The following is a 23,709-nucleotide window of genomic DNA, read 5'->3' as shown; positions in this document are numbered from 1 at the left end:
GATTGACTGAGGTCAGGAGTTCAAGACCAGTCTGGCCAACATGGTGAAACCCCGTCTCTAGTAAAAATACAAAAAAATTAGCCAGACGTGGTGGCGGGCACCTGTAATCCTAGCTACTCAGGAGGTTGAGGCAGGGGAATTGTTTGAACTAGGGAGGTGGAGGTTGTAGTGAGCCGAGATTGCGCCACTGCACTCAAGCCTGGGCGACAGAGTGACACTCTGTCTTGAACAAAACAAAACAAAACACTTAAGACTAGATTTTCCTTTCATATATTTTATGTCTCATTAATTATATTTTAAGAAAGAGTTACTTTCTTAAATAATATTTCTTCAATCTATAATTTTGAAAAATATTTCCTCCCAAATTTTGTTTCTTGTTATTTTTCTTTTTCTTTTTTATTTTGAGACAGGTCTGTCATCGAGGCTGGAGTGTACTGGCACGATCATGGTTCACTGCAACCTCTGCCTCCAGGCTCAAGCAATCCCTCCACCTCAGCCTCCCGAGTAGCTAGAATTACAGGCATGCACCACCACACTAACTTTTATACTTTTTATAGAGACAGGGTTTTGCTATGTTGCCCAGGCTGGTCTGGAACTCCTGAACTCAAGTGATCTGCCCACCTTGGCCTCCCAAAGTGCTAAAATTGCAGGCATGAGCCACTACACCTGGCATCTTGTTATTTTTCTACTAAAGAATCAAATCCAGCATTTCACAAAATGTGTTCCATAAACTATCCATGAGCTACGCTAGTATAATTTACTCACAAGTAGGATTCTGTCATCAAATACATTTTGGAAACACTGTACATGATGTCCCCCTTAGACATTCATAATGTACATTAGTATTTTGAAAGTTCTGACAAGTCTTGAAACAGGCAGCCCTTTAACTTTATTTAATTCAGTATTTTCCAAAATTATTGGACTAAATATGCCTTTTTATCCCCAGATCATCTAGCCAAAGTGGTGTTTGTAAGAATCATAATAACAGTAGGTTATATTTTCTCAGGCATTGTTATGTACAGGGCATCGCTTTAAGCAATGTACATTTTGTTTTGTTTTGTTTTGTTTTGTTTTGAGACAGAGTCTCACTCTGTTGCCCAGGCTGGAGTGCAGTGGCGCGATCTCGGCTCACTGCAACCTCTGACTCCCGGGTTCAAGCCGTTCTCCTGCCTCAGGCTCCTGAGTAGCTGGGACTACAAGCGCGTGCCACCACACCTGGCTAATTTCTTGCATTTTTAGTAGAGACAGGGTTTCACCTTGTTAGCCAGGATGGTCTGGATCTCCTGACCTCGTGATCCACCCGCCTCAGCCTCCCAAAGTGCTGGGATTACAGATGTGAGCCACCACGCCTGGCCTAAGCAATGTATATGTTTTAATTCATTTTATCTATGTAATAACCCAGTGAAGTAAGAACTATTATTATCGCCAGTTGACAGACGAGGCACAGAGAGAGGAATTAATTTGACTGAGACCACACGGCTAGTAAGTATCATAGCCAAGACTCAAACCCAGGCTTTCTCACTCCAAGGACTCTTAGGGAAATACTGCTCTAGTCTCCAGGACAGAATTTGGTTCAATATTTCTGTACTCAATGAATATATTTATTAACTCTACAAATGTTTATTAGATTGTTTTTATGTGGAGTCACTATGTTAGGCACTGTGGGGGCTCAGGGAATAAAGGCAGACAGAGTCCTTGCCTGTATGAAGTCCATATCTCAGGGAAAGACAGATAGTTAACAATGAATGATTTGGATATGTGTACAATTACAGCTGTGATCACATTGATGGGGCTTTTAATGAAAGGCATGTACTGCTATAGTCTATGAAACACAGGACTTGAGCTTTTTGGAGAGGAAAGAAAGGCTTCTTCAGGAAGTAAATATTAAGCCTAAAAATAATTCTATAAGGACCCAGCCCTATGGGTGATAGTTGGTGAAAACTCCCATAAAGACTTTACTTATTGGAAACTCTGTGTTTTAATCTTTAATGCAAAACTTTCTGTTGAGTGCCTGACTTCTAAGTTACTTACGGTGTTAGGCACCCAATGGCTTCATTCTCCTTTCCCACTTCCCTGCCCAAATGTCTTCCATTCTTCATTAATCCCAAGGTAAATGTTTTAATATGCTTTCTTTCTAAGAAGACATCCTCATTTGCTCTTGGATTAAGCCATACATGGAAAGACTGAAGATCCAGTGTAGAGTTTCCTTAAAGGAAACCTACCCAGATGTGGTCCCTATATCAGCTCTATATGTTGATAGGCTGCTATTTTATTTTCCATAATATTATTTAGAACAATTTTTTTAAAGAAGAGTTTGGGAATGGTGGAAATGATGGCTAAAATTTTATATGTAAAAATAGGAAAGGGAGGAATGTGCAGTTCAGGGACTGAGCTATTCATTATAAATTCTAGAGATTTCACTTCACACTCTTAGAAGCACTGATTTCCTACTTAAACTTGCAGGAGAAATAAAATGGGTTTTGATTTGGGCTGTCTGACTAGACTTTAGTTTTAGCTTAGCCCAAAAAAGAGCATCTGTCCTTGCAAATAGAAACCCAGTGTTTGATATCCACTCTTTGTTTTTAAGGCTCTCTTAAATCAAGAGGTGTACAGCCATTAGGTGCCAACAAAAACCAGTTAAGCCAGAAACTGTGAATTTTGTTTTGTTTCACCAATAATGTGCCTTTTATTTTTATATAGCAACCTCACAGCCAAAGTTCCAATAAAAAAGAGATAACATTTATGGAGCATGCAACGATCGGCCAGTAACTGTAAGTGTTCTGAACGCTTGGTATCATTGTGTGCACTGCACACATTGCATCATTGGAGGCTGTAAGGACATTTTTCTTATTCTACAGAGAAGGAAATAAGGTACAAAGAGGTTAAGTCAGGTCATACAGCTAACTGGTGACAGGCAGAGCCAGGGCAGAAACCTAAGTTGACTCAGGTCAAAGCCAGCCTCCTAACCTCTCCGGCATCCTCCTTGATTTCTTCACAGGGTCAGTTTGTTTCTTCCCATCACCCTTATGAGTTACTGGCTTTGAAGATGGAAAGTTCAGTGGACATTTCTAAGGTGGGAAAGTGAAAGGGGCATGATCTTATTATTGTTTGCATTTCTTTCATTTCTGTTATTGTCTAACTTGGATCCAGATTCTGGAGACTTCTAACAACTTGTAAGAATGAGGCAGTATGGTGTAATGGATGAAGCACAGGTTTTTTTTTTCTTTTGAGACAGAGCTTCACTCTCATTGCCCAGGCTGGAGTGCACTGGCATGATCTCAACTCACTGCAACCTCTGGCTCCCGGGTTCAAGTGATTCTCCTGCCTCAGCCTCCCGAGTAGCTGGGACTACAGGCATGTGCCACCACTCCCAGCCAATTTTTGTGTTTTTAGTAGCGATGGGGTTTTACCATGTTGGCCAGACTGGTTTCGAACTACTGACCTAGGTGATCCACCCACCTCAGCCTCCCAAAGTGCTGGGATTACAGGCGTGAGCCACCACACCCGGCCCAGGCAGAAGTCTTGAGGCCAAATAGATCTGGGTTCAAATTGAAGCTCTGCCACTTCCCAACTACATAACCTTGAGCCAGCCATTGAATCTCCTTGAATCACCATTTTCCCCTCTGCAAAATGGATTAATATCATCTACCTTATAGGACTATTTTCAGGATGAGAGATAGGGTAGGTGAGGTGCTTAGTACATAGTTGTCACATAAAAAATTGTAGCTATTAACTAGCATTTATACACCATGGACTTCCGTCCTTTCATGCAACTTGTAACATCAAGTCTCTCTATCTGAGAAAAAGCAAAATAAAAACACCTCTGATGGACTGCACTACGGTGATTATTCTTAATATTTTCCCCCAGCAAACTGCATAAAAGTTACTTTACTCCTGTGTTCTATTTGGAAAACATTATAAAACTTTGAGCAGACATGGTGCTGTGACAGCACAGTGCTTACCAAAGCACAGTATGCTTTTCTGATAAAGATGTAACTTTATTTCCCTTTATGTACTCTCTTGGTTAATATAGTAAGCAAATGAGAGATAATTTGAAATACCTTTACTACCATTTGTAGTGTCAGAACATACAACTTACCTTTAAAAATGTGAAAGATTCATTGCAATGGAAGGCATTGTGTATACATACAAATGCATTTTTAAAACAATCACCAGTGTAGTGCTGAGAGGAATCATGAGCTGAGATCTTTCACCTTTGTAGAGATGAAATAGGATGTTCTTGTTAACTGTGTTCTTGGAGCAGCGAGCCAGGCTGCTCCAATATGCACTGTGGGCAAGATGCCAGCTTTTGTGATCTCCTTTGCAGAACTTTTAGACGGAAGAGGTGAAAAGCAGGGTCTTCTAGGCTAACAAGTGACTTTAAAAGTCTTTTCTGGGGAAGAATGATCTGATTTGCTAGTAAAGATTCCAGAGATGCCGCTGCCTCAAATTTCTGGTGGGTGGGTTGGGGTGTGGAAGAGTTCTGGCAGATTGAGAGAGATCGTCAAGACGCAGGCCACAGATAATGCCATTCAATCTTTATGAGGTTGTGGCTTGCTGTTGTACTATAGATGTTGTAATCTTGCAGCCCTGCTTCTGCATAGGCTGAGCATGAAGCTGAGTGCATAGAATCCTTTAAGGAGGTCATGGGATCGGTGAAAAGATGCTAGGCCTAGAAGACATGGCTTCTAGTCTTGGCTGTGCCCTGTTTGATTTCGGATGCATCCTGCATCGTCTCCCACCCTAGTTTCTACTAACATGTCATATAAGCTGGTTGCACTTCATCAAGTCCCAGCTACTGATTTTCTGGGAGTATGTGTATAACCATGTATCAGATTGATTAGGACCCATTTGTGTGACTGATATCACTTGTCCAAAATACTTTCACATTTATCATCTCAATTTTTAACCATAGTACAAACCTGTGAGATAGAAAGGGTGAATATATTTGTTCCCTTTGACATATTAGAAAACTTAGGCAAATAGAGATTCAGTTAATAGTAGAGTCCAGGTCTCTTGACTCTCATTCTTGGGTTCCCACACTAAATTAAACTGGATTAGTCTTTGGGATAAGCCTGAAATGGAATGCAACTAGATTCTTTGTGGAAAAAATAACTTAATAAATTATATTAAATTCCTAAATGAGTAGATAAAAAACAAAGTTGTATTTCCTTTGTTGAGAATTTGCCTTTGAATCCCTCTGTGAAATGAATTAGAATGTTTTGTTAGGATGTAAGAAATATACAAACTCAGAAAAAGCACATCTCACATATTTTTAAATGGATAATTTCTCCTGGGACTTCTTTACATTCTGAAAATTCACTTTATTATTGCATTCTAAAGTTTGTGGCTTTAAATGCCATGGCATCTGAGCCTAACTTTTGTTGGCGATATTTGTGGTTATCAGTTTCCACTATCACCCTGTCCCATTTCCTTTTTTTTGTTCCATAGATATGATTTGGTTTACGAATGAGGGCTTTTCGATCCTTCAAGATATATTTTTGTGAATTGGTTCAATAATTTGTTATTGAAAAGCAAAATCCATCAGAGACATGTTTGCCTACTTCCTTTAAAAAGAAATCTTTTCATAGAGACCAACTGTCTATTCATCATTCATGCCTCTTCTTTGTATGTTTTAAGGACATAGCCACAATTCTTGTTCGTTAAATGTGTCCATGAATGTATTCAACCTGAAATCCCAGCTTCAAAACTTCTAAAATTTGGAAATTACACAAATGTCTTAGTCCAAAAAGAAACTGCAGGCCTCTGCCTTGGGTGCAGACACAGAGTAAGTTGGCAGGCCAGACTCAAAGAGGCCCTGAGAAGGAGAAGGAAGTCTGACTCTCATTCTTAGGTTCCCACACTAAATTAAACTGGATTAGTCTTTTGAGATAAGTCTGAAATGGAATGCAACTAGATTCTTTGTGGAAAAAATTTGGAGTTGCCTTTTTATGTCACAACTCTGATGATCGCATATTTCTCAGCTGAGTGCTCCCTCCTTTCATTACTCTGAGAGTTCTTAGTGAAGCTTTTGACTCATACCCCTGACCTTGAGGGCTACCTGTGAGGCATCATTCAAGCCAGCTGCCCCCTCCTACCCATTACAGAAAGCAGGTTCTTTGATTGCAGGTAGTCTAACTTTTTGCATTCCTGTGAATGTTTTTAATTGATTTACATAAACTCAAATTAACTTCAACTAAGGTTAAAGTTTAGTGTCTCAAAAACTGGGAGTTGCAACGAAGAACTGCTGTATCCCTGTATGCCTGCATCATTCTTCAACCACAAATTTATCATTGGATGCTTTTTTGTCATGTTATGGCCACGTCAGAAATAGATGTTGTACTAGTTTGTTCTTGCTTTGCTATAAAGAACTACCTGAGACTGGGTAATTTATAAAGAAAAGAGGTTTAACTGGCTCATGGTTCCACAGGCTATACAGGAAGCATGGCTGGGGAGGCCTCAGGAAACTTTCAGTCATGGCAGAAGGTGAAGGGGAACCAGGCTCGTCTTACATGGCTGGAACAGAAGGAAGAGAGAAAAGGGGGAGGTGCTACACACTTTTAAACAACCAGATCTCGTGAGAACTCATCATCACGAGAATAGCAAGGGGGAAGTCCTCCCCCGTGATCCAATCACCTCCCGCCAGGCCCGTCTTCCAACATTGGAGATTACGATTTGACGTGAGATTTGGGTGGAGACACAAATCCAAACCATGTCAGATGTCCTGTTCCTTCTGGGCACTAACATAGGAGATTCAATGAAACAGAAGGAAAAATTTGCTTTCTGTCTGCTCTACATATTATTCATATTCAATAGTCATATCCTGTTGGATGTTTCCATGTGGTGGACACACTGTATTATTTCACCCTCCTGAAAATATAGTTTTCATGAAGTTGTTGTCTTTTCCACCAAGGCATGTGGTATCTGTCTTCCCATCTGGCTTCACATGTGGAGAGCTTGGAAAAATACAGGTCTTCAGTCCATAAGTCTGAGTTGAGACTCTAGGGTCAGTTGTCTATAAAGCTCCACCAGTGACTCTTATGATCAGCCAGATTCAGGAACCACTGCTTCAAAGCCTGTATGTCCAGAGTTCCCATGACCACTGGCTAGGTTTGATGATTCACCAGGAGGATTCACAGGACTCCGCATGTAGTTGTACTCATGGCTATAATGTATTACAGCAAAAAGATACACAACATTGCCCAACTCTACAACTCTTTAACCCTTGGCTCTCGTCTTCACTGAGAGAGGAATAGCTAGCTGGCTTGTAAATGCAGATGTCCTCAAAGATCAGAGGGACATTGGACCATCAGGTAGTTATTTACTCACTTTTCATGTTCTATTCTCTTTTCTAGTTTTCAAATGGGATTGCATTTTATCTAATGTCTGGGAAGGCACAGTTATAAGGAATGATATTGAGTGGTTAAGTTTCATATCATAGCCAAGTCACTGAAAGCTATGAATCACATGATTCCCCTTCAGATCCCCCAAAAGAAATCATAATTTTGAAGTTCAACCTTGTGGGCCACCAGGAATATTCTTAGGCATTTGTTTTATGTTAGCAATACTTTGACACTTTAATTTTCTGCAGCCAGAGGCATCTCCCTGCATCTACAACCTTCCAAGATTACCTGGTAAAATAGAGCTGTCTGCTTTCAGGCAGCTGGATGGCAAAATCAAAGGGAGAGATGAATCTTTATTCTCATGGGAAATTCCCAGATGGAGAATCTGAGCATTTCATTATTCAACCTGCACATTTTCTTCCTTCTAAACAATTAGGCTTTCTCTGAAGTGCTTTTATGCCTATTTACTTTTATTCAGTTCACTTATTCAGGTGAATAGTGGAACAGCATGTCCCTTGCACAAAATTTCTCTTGAACTTAATAATGACAGTCATTCACTCAGCTTGCTTTCCAAGGTACAAAAGCTCCTTCTTGTTGGACTTGTTTTCTATTATTTAAATCACTTCTGTCATTCTTCTCTCTTTCCCCATTTCTGTACATCCCTAGACGTACGGGCCAAAATTGAACTCAGTGTTTTCAACCCAAATATACTGCAGTCTGATATATATTTAAATTCTTTACAAAACTGTTGAAAATTATATGTAATTTAATATATATTTAATTTTAAAAATAGATTAAACACGTTTTCAATTTTTCTTTTAAAAAATATCACACATAACTTACATTGATCATGTATTAGGGTGTAATTCCTTGTCTGTTAAGAGACAATTTTAAAAATATATACATTTTAAAAAGCAAGGAACTTTGGAAGTAAACTGACAAAAATTAACTATAGGCCAGCAGCTGAGAAGAACTGCTCTCTATGTGTAAGAGTAAGGCACAACATTGAAGAAATACCTTATCTCTCTTTTTTTTTTTTTTTTTTTGAGATGGAGTCTCTGTCACCAGGCTGGAGTGCAGTGGTGCCATCTCGGCTCACTGCAACCTCTGCCTCCTGGGTTCAAGCGATTCTCCTGCCTCAGCCTCCTGAGTAGCTGGGACTACAGGCATGCACCACCACACCTGGCTAATTTTTTGTATTTTTGGTAGAGATGGGGTTTCACCATGTTAGCCAGAATGGTCTCGATCTCCTGACCTCATGATCCGCCCACCTTGGCCTCTCAAAGTGCTGGGATTACAGGCGTGAGCCACTGCACCTGGCCGAAAGACCATATCTTGATCTCAAACTCCCACTAACTGCAGATCTTTATGCTTGTCACTATACTTGCCTTGTGTATTAGTTCGTTTTCACACTTCTATAAAGATATTACCTGAGAATGGGCAATTTATAAACCAAAAAGGCTTAACTGACTCACAGTTCTGCATGGCTGGGGAGGCCTCAGAAAACTTACAATCATGGTGGAAGGCAAAGGGGAAGCAAGGCATGTCTTACATGGCAGCAGGAGAGAGAGAGAGCAAGGAAGTGCTATACTTTAAAACCATCAGCTCTTGTGAAAACTCCCTCACTATCACGAGAAGAGCATGCGGGAAACCACCCCATGATCAAATCACCTCCCACCAGGTCCCTCCCTCGACATGTGGGGATTACAATTCGAGATGAAATTTGGGTGGGAACACAGAACCAAACCATATCACCTGGCACTGAAAGCCATACTGCACTTTTCTTCAATGGGGACTCCCCTGCATTGCCTGCTCATTTCCAGCTTGAGGTCTACTGTAATCTCCAGCCCTTTTCTGCTATGCTCTCCTTTTTTAAAAATTTATTCTTCTCTTTTTTTTTTTTTTTTTGAGATGGAGTCTCGCTCTGTCGCCCAGGCTGGAGTGCAGTGGTGTGATCTCGGCTCACTGCAACCTCTGCCTCTTGGGTTCAAGTGATTCTCCTGTCTCAGCTTCCCAAGTAGCTGTGATTACAAGCACCCACCACCACGCCTGGCTAGTTTTTTCTATTTTTAGTAGAGACAGGGTTTCGCCATGTTGCCCAGGCTGGTCTCGAACTCCTGACCTCAAGTGATCCACCCGCCTCAGCCTCCCAAAGTACTGGGATTACAAGTATGAGCCACCACGCCCCACCCTTATTTCTCCCTTTCATTTGAAATGAAACATCTGCCATTTAGTTGCTACTGAGTGTCTTCCTATATTTTTATGATTTCTTATATTGAGACTATTGCTAGTCTCAGTAGCAAGTTAACTAATAATTATATTTCTATGACTTAGAATATTCCCAACCCCAGCTAGTTTCATGTCCTTTGGAAATTTGGTGAGGTTGTTCTTGATATTTTCATGCAAGAAGTAAACATTTTTAACAACACGATCACTGGGACTGCTCTGGGTAGGGGATACAATGGACAGGTTTAGAATATTAGAAGTTTTTACTGAGAACTCTAATGTAGTAGCTACACTTTAGTGCAGAGTGATACAAAATCCAAGAGTCAATGTTCTCCCCACAAAGTGTATTCTCAAACTATAAAAATATCGTTCAACAACAAAAAAGAGAATTCCAAGCGATAAAGAATGCTTAGAAGAAAATCTGTGACATTTTTTGAGAATTGGCTCTTTCGCTATCACCAGGCTCAATTGTTTAACTGCAAGGCAAGTGTCGTGGTGCAGTGATGTCAAAGAAAACATTGGCTGTGTCACCAGCATTAACTATTTGCTTGGCAGAAGATATTAATGGTAGGGTTAGTATGTGTGTCTTGAGCATATATATGTACTGTCTGGGGTTGGGGGAACATGAGGATAGAAGAATGTGAGCCCATTGAGTTTGCACTGTGATACACACCTTCTCCAAATTGGATCTTATAACAATCATTGTTTAGATGATCACTTGATTTGGTGGGTAGCTAATATGGTATATTTATTTCAGTTTCACATCTTTATCATTGTTTTTATATAATGCTTAAATGGAGTTTCAGAACAGATATTTCCTTTTAAACTTTTTTTAAAAAAATCACAAATATGATTGGCTCATACACCCACATTTCACCTCTTTTCACCAGCACCCCCACCCATTCTCATTAGAAACATTTTGTTAAAAAATCAGGTGATCAAACTCATAGAAACTGAATTGTAAGAAGTATAATGGGAAAAGGAATGAGAACCTGTGGCTATAGGGAGTTACAGAAGATAAACCATTTTTTAGAGCCATGGTTTATTTCTGACAGGAAAGGTAAAGCCATGCATTTATTAGAACAGGAAGCTAAGAAATTAAAGATGGAGATTGTCTAAAGTAACTGAGGCTGAACTGGAAGCCTTTACTCTGGCACACTCAAAAATCACTTTTGGTACTGTTGGCTGAGACTGGCCAAGGAATGTGCATCTCTGGCTGGATTTGGAGAGGACAGCTCACCCGCAACCTGAACATAGGTTCTGTAACATATCTCATTGTTACTCAGAAAGTTCAGTACTCAGGGCCAGCATGCTCCTGCTCATGCAGGATAAGCCACTCAGAGCAGACCAGCTGGAAGGATCAGGGATCCGAGCAAAGCCAAGTGTACTTAAGCTAAGCCACTTGTTCCTGGGTCATGCAGTTTGTTTTCTAACAAGCATCATTCCTGATCATGAGAGCAAAGGGATGAATGCTCCTCTTGGAATGATATAGGGGATCTGCCACTGGGAAAGTGTTGCTCAGTGTTAGAGTAGCAGCAATGACAGAATGACAGCGACTCTCTGAGTCAACCCAGTACTTTCAGTACCCCATCAGTATGTGAATAAAGGCAGCTAGAAAATGGACTCAATTCTGCAAGCCTTCATGGCAACAGCCCATATTAAGACTTCTAGAACAAGTTAAAAAAAAATCTTCCATTTCCATCCATGCGTGGGAAAAGGGCTTTAGTATTGTTTAGGTTGGATGTTTAGGATGGATGTGTGTATAATAATAAAACGATAAGATATGCATAGTGGGGGAATAAAGCCTCAGAGTCTTTCCAGTGTGGGGAATCCATTGTATCTTAGAACCAAGGGATTTGCTTAGATTATTGATCTACTAATTTTTTCTTCACTTATATTTGAATTTTCAATGATAGGACTTATTGGAATTTGGGGATAATTCTGTTGTGGTATTAAATAATATTCATTATTTAAAAACTCATCTTGGTATTGAGTTAGTGCATTGACTTTCAATGAGTTGACATAAGCCCATATTTCATTTTAACCAGAAACAAAAACTAGAAAATGTTACTCCCTAAATAGGCAATAATGTATTTTATAAGCACTGCAGAGATTTAGTAAAAAACATGTATGATTACTTTAGAAACAACTTCTGACACTTGAGGGTTACCCAGTGGTCTCCTTCCCATTCTTTATATGAGGTAAATGCAAACCAGGGAGCCACCGAGTAAACAGCCCTGAGTACATTTGTAATCTTGGCTCCATGGGAATGTCCTCGATTAAGATGAAAGAGGAATGGACTGATGTTTCTATTACAAGATCCTGTAATGCTAGACTTCTACATAGCTTAGAATAATGGTTGGAGGTTCATTCTTTGAGCAGAAAGGCTCAAATATTATTTCAGTCACTTGTAGCACCATTGGATGTGGGTGCACCCTTGGCCCAAAATACCATTTACATCATTATCTTGTCCTGTTGAAGACCTATGGCATGCAAGAAATTTAACATTGACTCAAAAATACATGTAGTATGCCCAGTAAAATACATTGGCTAGCATAAAAATCAAGGGAAACAGTAGTTTGGAATAGTGATCAACATTACTGGGGTTTTGAATTGTGAAATAATCAACAATCCTGCCCATCTTTTCTCGGAAGACAAACTTGAACTTGTCGCTGGTTTTCATTGTCAAGTCACTGTAGTCAACATTGTCACTGGAAATTTCAATGCTGGCAAAGCTGATCTTCCGTTTAAAGCTGGAGATGGAACTGTTGATGATATTAGTAATACTGACTTCTTCCACTTCCTTCGTTGTCCCCTAGTTCATAGACAATGCAGTTAGCTTAAAAGACTTGACTCAGCAAAATAAGTAAGTAGGTAATGAGCTAATGAAAAGTTTAGAGGCCTAAGTATTGAATAATTAGGCTTAATAGAGCGTGGCATTGAGTGCTTCAGAAATTGGCCAATAAGCCAGGCTTGGACTCCTGTTACCCTGTTTGGAGACACCTATTTGTAGGTCACCAGCATATATAACAGGAGGAGTAACCATGGCCCACTGTGGATATCCTAAGCAGTGTGCCAGATGCGAAATGCTCAGGCTTCGAAGTTAGTGGACCTGGGTTCAAATTCCATCTGGCCTCTCACTATTGTGAAACTTTAGTCACCTCGATCCCTCTAAGACTTGATTTCCTCACCTGCCAAATGGTGATTGGTATTGCCATCTTGGGACTGATGGGAAGATTAAATGGTAAAAAATGGAAAGCATCTGGTAGGTGTTTGATGACTTCAGTTCTGTTCCAGGGAGAAGGGAGTAACTGATTATGAGAGATAATAGAAGTCAGCTGTGTCTTAAAGGCTTTGCCACCAAAGCAGAAATAGTGATGCTCCCTGCCATTGCAAGGAGTTGCCATTCTCCAACATGGCTGGGGTCAACTCCCAGGAATGTGGGAGTGTAGTGAAGTCAGAAAGAGTGTGGTTTGGATCCTTGGCCAGGCCACTTGCTAGGTGTGGGGTCTTATGGGAGTTACCATATCACTGTATAGGACAATGAAATGAGTACCATTATTATCCCAATTTTACTCTTGAGAAATGTGCCACATCAATGAGTGGCAGATTTCTCAAGAGTAAAATTGGGATAATAATGGTACTCATTTCATTGTGTTGTTGGATGAACTAAAGAAGATGTTGATGGATGTTTAGGACACAGCGAGTACTCTGCAGTGCAGTGATTATCATATACACAGCAAAATAAGAGCTTTCTGGTGTCTTTAGAGGAGGCTGTCAGTATTTCACCAATGTCCATTTTGCCAATCTGGTAAATCCAGATATTTTGGGGGGGTGAGGAGGTAACTCAACTTCCTTCCTCCCTCATAAGGAAGCCTAAAGGAGCAAAATAAATGAAAGCCATGTTCCTCCTTGGCTGGCATACGTGGTCATTTGCCTTTGGTGCTTGGTTGACATGACCGTGAAACATTACTCACTGTAGCCAAACACAAGGGAAAAAGCAACTGTATCTTTGGGTCATTTGGATTTCTCATTCTTCACTATTAGATCCTTTGTGGTCCTAGCACTTTGCTAAAGGTGGGCACCTCTTCTGAACTGGATCCCTATCATTTTCTTGCTTCTTAGCATGAACTTTAGTATGCCATTATCTATCAAATTTGGCTTCCAAATAACACTAGGGGTCCATGGACCTGTGAAGAGTGATAGTTAAGAGCATGGTCCAATGCTCACTGCAAGTGGGAATAGCGGATAAGTGTCAGGCTTTGGAACCAAGTAGGCTTAGGTTGGAATCCCAGCTCTACCTCTTAGTATCCATATCCCCTGCGGTAAGTCTCTTTCCCTTCTTGTTATCAGATTTCATAAATTTAAAAAGGGAGACAACCTCATTGGGTTGTTATGAGCATTTAAAATAATATAATATTTGCAAAAGGCTTGTTACTGTGTCTGGCACATGTAAATGCTTGATGAATAATGACTATTATTATTATTTAGAGAGCTGGACTACAGTACTCCACTGCTAAACCAAATAGTGACAGTTTTTCTCAATTAGCAGAAAAATATGCTAACCAAGAAATTTGTCACAATCTAATATTTCCATACATTTCTCAGTAAAGCATTACTTGTATAATTTAAGGATACAATAATGCAGCAAAAGAATTAAATAGTAAATATATATTAATCTGAAACTTGCAAGCAGCTGATCATGTTTTGTTCATATTGGATTCTTCATGGATGCTTGCTCCTGTGGTTGTGATTTTATGCTGCATACAGATAATATATTTTCTGCTGGAAAATTAAACATATTAATATCTCATTGTATTTGGTGAAAAGAATGGTCTTTTTCAAGGGGCATCATGACTTCCAGCTGCTCCCACCTGAACAAGGATAAGACTCACTGGAGCACAGGGAATCCCTGGGGGTGGGGTGGGGATAGAAGCCAGGTCCAGCCCATGTCTACAGATCAGCACGTGGCACCAGTGATGGATCATACACAGGGCCCTCAAGACTCTTACCCTGTCTTTGGCTGCCATCTGCTGTAAGGAACTGTAGTGAGCAACTGCGTATTCCAGCAAGGCGCCAAACACGAAGCTAAAGCAGATCCCCAGGTACACATCGATGGCCTTGATGAAGCAGTTGGTGTTGGGAAGGGAAGCGCGGGACCCGATCATCAGCGTGGTCATCGATAACACGGTCGTCACTCCTGGGAAAACAGGCAGGGGATGTTCCTACAAAGTGACTGGTTAGTCCTCCACCATAGCCTGGCAGAGTGTCCCCATTTGAGAATCGGCAGGGTGAGGGCAAGACCCAGAAATGGAATGCATCTCATTTTGAAAAGTCTGCGACCTTCTAGAATAGGGTTGATTTGTCCATTTTGTACAGATATGAGGGATGTGTTTTTTTTTTTTTTTTTTTTAATGTTTCACGTTCTGTCTTCTCCTGGGAGGGGGTGATAAATACGCAAAAGAACTGACAATAGACCATCTAAGCACAATGATCCCTTACTTGTCACTGTAAAACTTAAGTTTAAAAATGCACCACTCCTGGCAGGGCATGGTGGCTCACACCTGTAATCCCAGCACTTTGGGAGGCCAAGGTGGGCAGATCACTTGAGGTCAGGAGTTCAGGACCAGCCTGGGCAACATAGTGAAACCCCATCTCTACTAAAAATACAAAAATAAGTTGGGCATGATGGCACATGCCTGTAGTCCCAGCTACCTGGGTTGCTAAGGCAGGAGAGTCGCTTGAACCTGGAAGGCAGAGGTTGCAGTGAACCGAGATCTCGCCAGTCCACTCCAACCTGGGCGACAAGGGTGAAATTCTGTCTCCAAAAAAAAAAACAAAAAACCCAAACTCCTAAAGTAGTCTCTTTCTGTCTCTCTTTCTTTCTCTGTAGAAGAATCTCCCAAGAAAACAACTCTTGGAACTGCCTTAGGAATATCAATGAAGACAATGGTAAAAGGAAAAAAAAGTAAGTACCTGATAAGCCAGTTCTTAGAAATCTCCTGTTGGAGCTGCTTACCAATGCAGGTTCTTGCAGGGACTGAATCGAGAGAGATCCAAAAGGAAACCCAGGACAACACCACCAGGAAAGTGGAAGGAACGTAGGTTTCCAAAATGAAATACAGAACATTCCTCCGAAGCTCAAACTGTAAGACCAGTCTAGTGTAATTTCCTGAAAGGGTAAACAACAGATAGGAAATTATGTCTGTTCATGTAACAAGTGGTTTCTCTATGGGATACTTAACTATATGTACATTAAGCCGTCTGTCATTGATCTAAATCTGGTTGTGTATGAACTATCATTATGATTTCCGCGGGAGACATTGCTGTTGCATTGAATGGGATTTCTAGGGGCGCTGTCCTGTCTTATGTCCATCTTGGGCTTTTCTGAATCACAGTATTCCTACAGCAGTGCAATCAATGCTGGTTTTCTTGACGTCTGCCTCACTAGACAGTGAGTTCCTTGGGGGCAAACACTGAATCTTTCAGTTCTGCACTCACAAAGTAGTTGTTCAATAAATACCTATTTAATGAAGATTACCTGTGACCATCTGTTTCTCAAGGAATACTATGGAATAGACCTAATGGACCTATTAAATACAAGTGAATTTTTGATGATTTCAGAGGCACCCCAGATTTTATACTACTTCAGGATCATCCTTAGGAAACTAGCAGTGTATTCTAGATGTGGGAAAGGCATGTGTTAGAGAGCTATCAGTAACAGAATTCTCTGTGGCAAATAGGCTACTGTAGCACAAAACATATGTCCATGGGTTAGAGTCCCAAGCTCTGCTCCTGCTGTGCTTCTATTATTGGGAGGTGAGCAGTAGTGGCCAGCATTGGTGTGGATGGATGAATGAAGAGGTTATCCTCTGGGAACAGGAAAAGTCTGGCTTAGATTGTTGTTGGGGAAAAACAGGATAGAGAATGGGAGCTGCTCCAACCCCCTGTCACCCCCAAATTAAAGCCTGAAATGAGAAATTATACCATTAAATAAACAACAGACATATGACTGGATAAATATAGTATAGAATAAAAATATGTACTTTTAGAGCTTGGTGACACCCTAGAGGTTACTTATTATTTTACTTTATTGATGGGTAAATTGAGACACAGGAAGTTTTAGTGATTTAAAAAGGACCTGGAGTTGATGTTAGAAGAAAGAATAAAAACCAGGTCTTTTGCCCGTTAGTCCAGGGATGTTTTATCAGTCTACACTGCCTGCTTTATTTCCTTGATTTTGAAAGTCAATGTTTTAAAAACAAACAAGCAAAACTTAGAATCAACATTTGACTAAATAACGACCCTCTTTTGTACCTAAAGAGGGTGGTTATGTGCTACATGAGATTACATAATTTTGAAAACTGAAGCCATTTTTTATATGAACCCAACTTGGGAATCCAGATTTGGTAAACTATGACTGCATAGCCCTAATTTACAAAGTTGTCTTTAAAAATAAAGTGTATTTATTTGCCCATTATAAAAATAATACATGATAATTACTTAAAATTTGGAAAATAAGGCCAGGCTTGGTGGCTCATGCCTGTAATCCCAGCACTTTGGGAGGCCAAGGCAGGTGGGTTGCTGGAGCTCAGGAGTTCGAGACCAGCTGGGAAACATGATGTAACCTCATCTCTACAATAATACAAAAAATTACCCAGGCGAGATGGCACACACCTATAGTCCCAGCTACCAGGGAGACTGAGGTGGGAGGATCACCCGAGCCCAGGAGGTGAAGTTTGCCATGAGCTGAGATTGCGCCACTGCACTCCAGCCTAGGTGACACTAGAGTGAGACACTGTCTCAAATAAATAAAATAAAATAAAGTAAAATAATAAGTAAATAAATAAAAGAAAAAAGAAAAGAAAAACTTGGAAAATAAGAAAAGTAGGGGGAAAAAAATCACCTTTCCTTCTATTCCAGTCTTTTCTCTATACATGGCCTTTAATTTCTAATTTTCACGTAGCCATGATCTTGGTGTGACATATGATTTTTAATGTCACCTAGGCTCAACTAAAACACACAGTAGGCCGGGCGCGGTGGCTCATGCCTGTAATCCTAGCACTTTGGGAGGCCAAGGCGGGTGGATCACTTGAGGTCAGGAGTTCGAGACCAGCCTGGCCAACATGGCGAAACCCCCTCTCTACCAAAAATACAAAAATTAGCCGGGCGTGCTGGAGGATGCCTGTAATCCCAGCTACTCAGGAGGCTGAGGCACCAGAATCGCTTGAACCTGGGAGGCGAAGGTTGCAGTGAGCTGAGATTGTGCCACTGCACTCCAGCCTGGGTGACAGACTTTGTCTCAAATAAATAAAATAAAATACGTAGTAATTTTTTAGGGTGCAAATATTGATGAGAATAAGTGTTCTTAATATTATCACAAGGAAGTGAGAGGAAAATGCCAGCTGCTTATATATAACATCACATCTTTCAAAACATGTCTATGTAAAATCGCCAAAGACCAAGAGATGCATTTCTGGTAAATGAAATGAATAAGTAATACTTCCTGCCACGTTTGCAATAATTAGAGTGTTCATGCTCTTGTTGGGCATTGCTGCTGTCTTCTTCATCTTTGAGCTGTATTCTTATTTTTATTCTTCAGTGTCAGAGAACCAGTGTTCCAGTGAGAAATATGAATAAATTTTATGCATGATGGAGGCACGGAATTTGAGCAATCATTAGTAAATATCTGGAGGTACATGGTGCAAGGCTTCAGAGCTGGTCCAGAGGTCTGTTCCTCAGTGGACCATTTTAATACTGGGTGTGGAGGAGGTGCAATTGCTCAGCACAAACCCTACTGTCCCCCTCCACTGCATCCCAAAGAGGTAAAGTGAGAAGACGATATTTCTGACTCAGAGAGCAACCCTACACCTCAGTTCACTTATTTTTATTTCATACAGTTTGTCACATGAGTTACCTGTCTCCTGCTGCGATCTGGTGACTAAGGTGAAATACCGCTCTATGGTGTACTGAGCAAGCCGCAGGTGTTCCAGTCCACGCACAGAGTCGTTCCCTCTCAGCCAGGTGAACTCCACGTCATTTCCATCATAGCCCCCTAGCAAATAAAATGGAGCCCTGGTCAGTGCAAGCGTGTCCCAGATTGAACTGGTCTGGTCTGGAAAATGCTATAATATGGAGACAGCATGAGTTCTTCTTCATGGTGATAAGTCCAAGGACAATCCCATGCAGAACTTGGCATGATTTCCCAAGTGCAATTGCAATGTCTGCTCTGAATGAAGTGACCTGCTAGGATGATTTGCCGTCAATTGAGAGCTGGTCTTGTGTTAGGTATTGCGTAGATCCGGTGGATAAGTCATTAGAAGTGGCCTCCCTCATTATTTAAATTACATTTATTAAGCACATATCTGTGAACACACAAAGATGTACCTTTCAAGATTGTATAATAGCTCTGATGATATTTTCAGGGACTTAAGAACTGATCTGTTCATATTTCCATATTGGCATAAATGCAAAAACAAAAACAAAAAATCTGCTTTATTAAAGCCTGCAAAAATGCATGTTAGATAAGTCTCAAAGCAGTTTAATTAATATAGTTGATAATAGTAACAATAGTTACCTTTTGAACATTTATAAGTACTTTATACATTATGTCACTAATGTTCTTGTAAACTTGCAAGGTAGCCATTTCTATATTTCTTCAATTCTAAGATGGACATCTCTTTATATTTTCTGAAATTGAACTGGATCTTGTAGTTGATTTATATCTATATAATATATATAGTAGTGTATATATGTATTTTAATATATAGTAAAACTTATATTTTTTCCTGAAATGTTGTTATTCAGTAAATGCTGTTCCATAGAACTCAGTCACTATAATGATTTTCCCACATTATTCTTGAAAACTCTCAGATTCAGAGGGGTTGCATAACTTTCTCAGGATAACGAGGCAAGCAAGAAACAAAGTTACCTTAGGAAAGTTTAATCCCAAAGTCTATGAGTGACGATAATAATAATACCTATCATTTAATAAGCAATTGCATTTCCAAGTGCTTTACAACATTATCATCTCATTTAACCCTCGATGTATCTCTTTGAGAAGATACATGAATGGTTCATAAGCAAACAAAAAGATACTCAACATCACTAGTCATTAGGGAAATGCAAATCAAAACCACAATAAAATGCCTCACACCCATTAGAATGGCTGTAATAAAAAAGACAGACAATAACGAAGGCCAGCACATGCAGAAGCTGGAACATTAGCTAGTGGGAATGTGAAATGGTACAACCACTTTGGAAAACAGTAACAAGGTAGCAATTTCTCTAAAACTTAAATATATATTTACCATTTGACCCAGCATTCCACTCCTAGGTATCTGTCCAAGAGAAATGAAATCCTGTCCACAGAAAGACTCACACACCAGTGTTCATAGCAGCACTACTCATAATAGCCAAAAGGTGGAAACCAAATGTCCATCAACTGATGAATCAATAAATAAAATTTGATATATATATCTATCTCACATGAATATATATATATGCATACAAAGAAATACTACTCAATAATAAAAAAGAATAAAGTACTGATGCAAGCCATAACATGTGTGAACCTCAAAAACATGCTAAGTGAAAGAAACCAGATGCAAAAGACCACATAGGGCTGGGCGTGGTGGCTCACGCCTGTAATCCCAGCACTTTGGGAGGCTGAGGCAGGTGGATCACCTGTGGTCGGGAGTTTGAGACCAGCCTGGCCAACATGGTGAAACCCTGTCTCTACTAAAAATACAAAAATTAGCCAGGCATGGCAGCGCGTGCCAGCTACTTGGGAGGCTGAGATAGGAGAATCACTTGAACCTGGGAGGTGGAGGTTACAGTGAGCCTAGATTGTACTATCGCACCCCAGCCTGGACAACCAGAGCAAAACTCTGTCTCAAAACCAACCAACCAACCAACCAACCAACCAACCAACCAACCAACCAACCACATAGTGCATGATTCCATTTATAAGAAATATCCAGAAAAGGCAAATTCATACAGACAGCAAGTAGGTTAGTCATTGCCTGGGAGCTGGTGATGGGAAAGAGGTGTGACTACAGAGGGGTACAGGAGTCTCTTTGGGGTGATGGAAATATTCTAACAATGACATGTGGTGATGGTTGCACTACTCGGAAATGTACTAAAAATCTTTAAACTCTACAATTAAAATGGGTGAATTTTATCGTATATAAGTTATACCTCAATAAAGCTGTTAAAAAACAACTCTGAGTCACACACTATTATTCTTCCCACTTCACTGATAGGAAACTGAGGTCCAGAGACATTAGTTACTCACCCGGAGTCACAGAGCTAGTGATAGCAAAACCCAGTGATTTCAGTACCTGTGATCTTAAACATAAAGCTATATTGCCTTCATTTTCAAAGGCTACTGGGAAATGTGATGCCGGTGTTGGAACTAACATTTTGTTAAGTCTCACAGTACGGTACCCATTGTCTAGCAAAGGTTATCTCGCCCTCCCCAGGGAAGAGAAATATAGCCATGAACTCTTAGGGGATTTCCAGGTAAAAACTGTCTGTGGACTTTCTCTTGGAAGCATCCAAATGTGCACTAAAGCCAGCTGTCTAAATATGGCTACCATCACACATTAAAAAAAAATCTGTGAAAGTGGGTAGTACAAGTTTCTACCTGGACACTCTGACTTTACAACTAGTAAATGCTCACAATCATTACATTATGGTCCCTCTGTCCCTGGGTGAATAAGGAAAACTGTGGGATGGTATCAGTTCTTTTCTAGAGATGGTACTTAGAAAAAACCCATAGTGAGGTTTCTGTACTCAAACACTGCTAATAAACATTCAGAGAAATCTCTGGGATGGTATATGTGAAACAGAGGCCGAACGGAGAAAGCTCCCTTCGCTCACTGGGGATGGTATATGTGAAACAGAGGCTGAACAGAGAAAGCTCCCTCCACTCACTGGGGATGGTATTCGTGAAACAGAGGCTGAGGTTTCCAGGAGAATCTGTCTCCTGGGATTTGAGATGAGTCCAGCCACGATACACGGAAGGTAATTGCTTTTTCCATGTGGGACTGAAAACGAGTTCTCTTTCTGATAACCTCAAGTTTTATTCTGCCACCAAGCAGCTGTATTGCTTCAAGAAGGTTCTGCATGCATTTAATCAATAAGATAATTAATCTGTTTGTCTGGGTCTTTAATTAAATGTCTGCTTCTGAAAAATGCCTTCTGCTTCATAATGGCTGTGCTTCTCAGATGTTGCCCACTTGTGACCTTACGTAAGGAGTGCCCACTGCTCTCCAGAGCTTGACTACAGTTTCTCCCTCCACACACAAGCCCTACCTTGCTGCCTTAATAAATCATATCTGCAATGTTGTTTGCCTATCACAGGTGCCCCAGTTTGGTGGGCATTTCGGAGTGGTTTACTAAGGAACAACGGAGATTACTTAACAATGCTAGGGAGTTCATTCATCACACATCAACTTAGAGTTAAATCCTCATTCTTCATCACAGGCAAATCCCCAGATTACAGTTTAGATGCCCATTTACTGGCATGACTGTGTGAGCTTTATATCTATCAAGCAATTTTTTTTAAAAGTTGGAAGCACGAGTGATAAATGTCAAGGATGGCTTTGCATATTTGCCATCCCTTCTGCTGTGTTCCTTCTTGTACATAATCCTCATCTTAGCAGATTCTGAGTCCCACTCCTTGTCTCTTGGTCCGTTCCAGCTGATGCCCTACGTCTCATTCCAAGTGACACTTTCCCTAGGAAAACTCTGACCCCCCTATTACTTTTCATTGTTGTAACTCATCCTGTTATAATTATTTAAAGTCCCGCACCCTCTATTAGACTGTGGAGTTCTCGAAGACTGCGGCATTACTTTTATCTGTGTATTGCAAACATCTACCACAGTACCTCACATAGAATAGTCATTTAATGGTTGAATGGATGAATTGAATGTATTTAAACGAGGATAGACAGATGGAACCCAACTAGCCATCCAGACTGGCTGGAGACTTTAGTGGGACAATATATAAAACTAAAGTATTAGAATGAGAAAAAAGATTTTCCTTAGCAGACACAGGAAAGGACAAACACTTGTCTTGGTCCTAAGTAATGCAAGGGAACGGGCACAGGGATATGTCTGGGACCACTGTGTGGTAATCAGGTTGCAATTCAGTTGAACATTCTGGCAGGATTTGGGGAATCCAGCAAAAGCATCACACAGTTACTCAATTTGGGGAACAGTGATGATAATAAATGGACACTGGAGAAATTGGGAAGGAGTTATTAAAAGATTTTCATTATCCCCATATTACTGTTTAAAAGCACTTTATGGTATACTCAGGAAAAATAAGCAGCTCAGATCATAAACAAGCCACTGGAACAAACTCCCTATGTGAGTTTGTTCCACTCCAGCCCAGTGGAAGCGATATTAGAGTTCAGGGAACTTTGGACCTTGGGGCCATTCTACTTGGGTTCAAGTCCCAGTGTGGCTACTTAACTTTCCCTTGGGAAAATTGCCAAATCCTAATGAACCTCAATTTCTCTATCTGCAAGATGGGAAAAGCAATATATATCTCTCAGGATTGTTTGGAAGGTGTCTAGTATAGTGTCAGACATAGATTAAGTAATTGTTAAATGAATGCTACAGTATTTATAGGGAAAATAATATTTATTACTATATATATATTTTTGAGATGGAGTCTTGTTTTTGTTGCCCAGGCTGGAGTGCAATGGCATGATCTTGGCTCACTGCAACCTCCACCTCCTGGGTTCAAGCAATTCTCCTGCCTCAACCTCCCAAGTAGCTGGGATTACAGGCACCCACCATCACACTTGGCTAATTTTTGTATTTTTAGTAGAGATGGGGTTTCACCATGTTGGCCAGGCTGGTCTTGAACTCCAGACCTCAAGTAATCTGTCCACCTTGGCCTCCCAAAGTGCTGGGATTATAGGCGTGAGCCACTGTGCCCTTCCCATTTATTACTATTATTATTACTATTATTGTTAACAAAAAAGTTGTTCAGTCAAGGAGATTGGGGCAACAGCAGATTGAGGTCATAAAACACATTTTGTTGCCTGCTCCAAGAAGTCTTTCCCCACTAGCCTCTCTACTTCCTTTGCAATGGGGAGTGAGGTTTTTCTTATTATTACAGTGT

General features: G+C 40.4%; 1 protein-coding gene across 2 annotated transcripts in view; it reads right to left on the bottom strand.

The window, feature by feature from the left end:
• Window positions 1-10,291: 10,291 nt before the first annotated feature.
• GABRP (gamma-aminobutyric acid type A receptor subunit pi) overlaps window positions 10,292-23,709 on the bottom strand; it is a 30,358-nt gene continuing 16,940 nt past the window's right edge. The window contains exons 7-10 of one of the 2 annotated variants that reach the window (XM_024247114.3): window positions 18,487-18,624; window positions 15,589-15,741; window positions 14,582-14,769; window positions 10,292-12,384 (exon numbers count right to left, since the gene is read on the bottom strand). In XM_024247114.3, coding sequence (XP_024102882.1) covers window positions 12,082-12,384; window positions 14,582-14,769; window positions 15,589-15,741; window positions 18,487-18,624 — 782 coding nt within the window. In that variant the 3' untranslated portion in view covers window positions 10,292-12,081. The remainder of the gene's footprint in view (window positions 12,385-14,581; window positions 14,770-15,588; window positions 15,742-18,486; window positions 18,625-23,709) is intronic. The other variant, XM_054555291.2, reaches the window with a different exon arrangement.

Source organism: Pongo abelii, chromosome 4 (assembly GCF_028885655.2).
Source record: "Pongo abelii isolate AG06213 chromosome 4, NHGRI_mPonAbe1-v2.0_pri, whole genome shotgun sequence".
Classification (NCBI taxonomy): domain Eukaryota; kingdom Metazoa; phylum Chordata; class Mammalia; order Primates; family Hominidae; genus Pongo; species Pongo abelii.
Note: the sequence above shows the minus strand (reverse complement) of the source record. Positions and strands in the feature narration are given on the sequence as shown.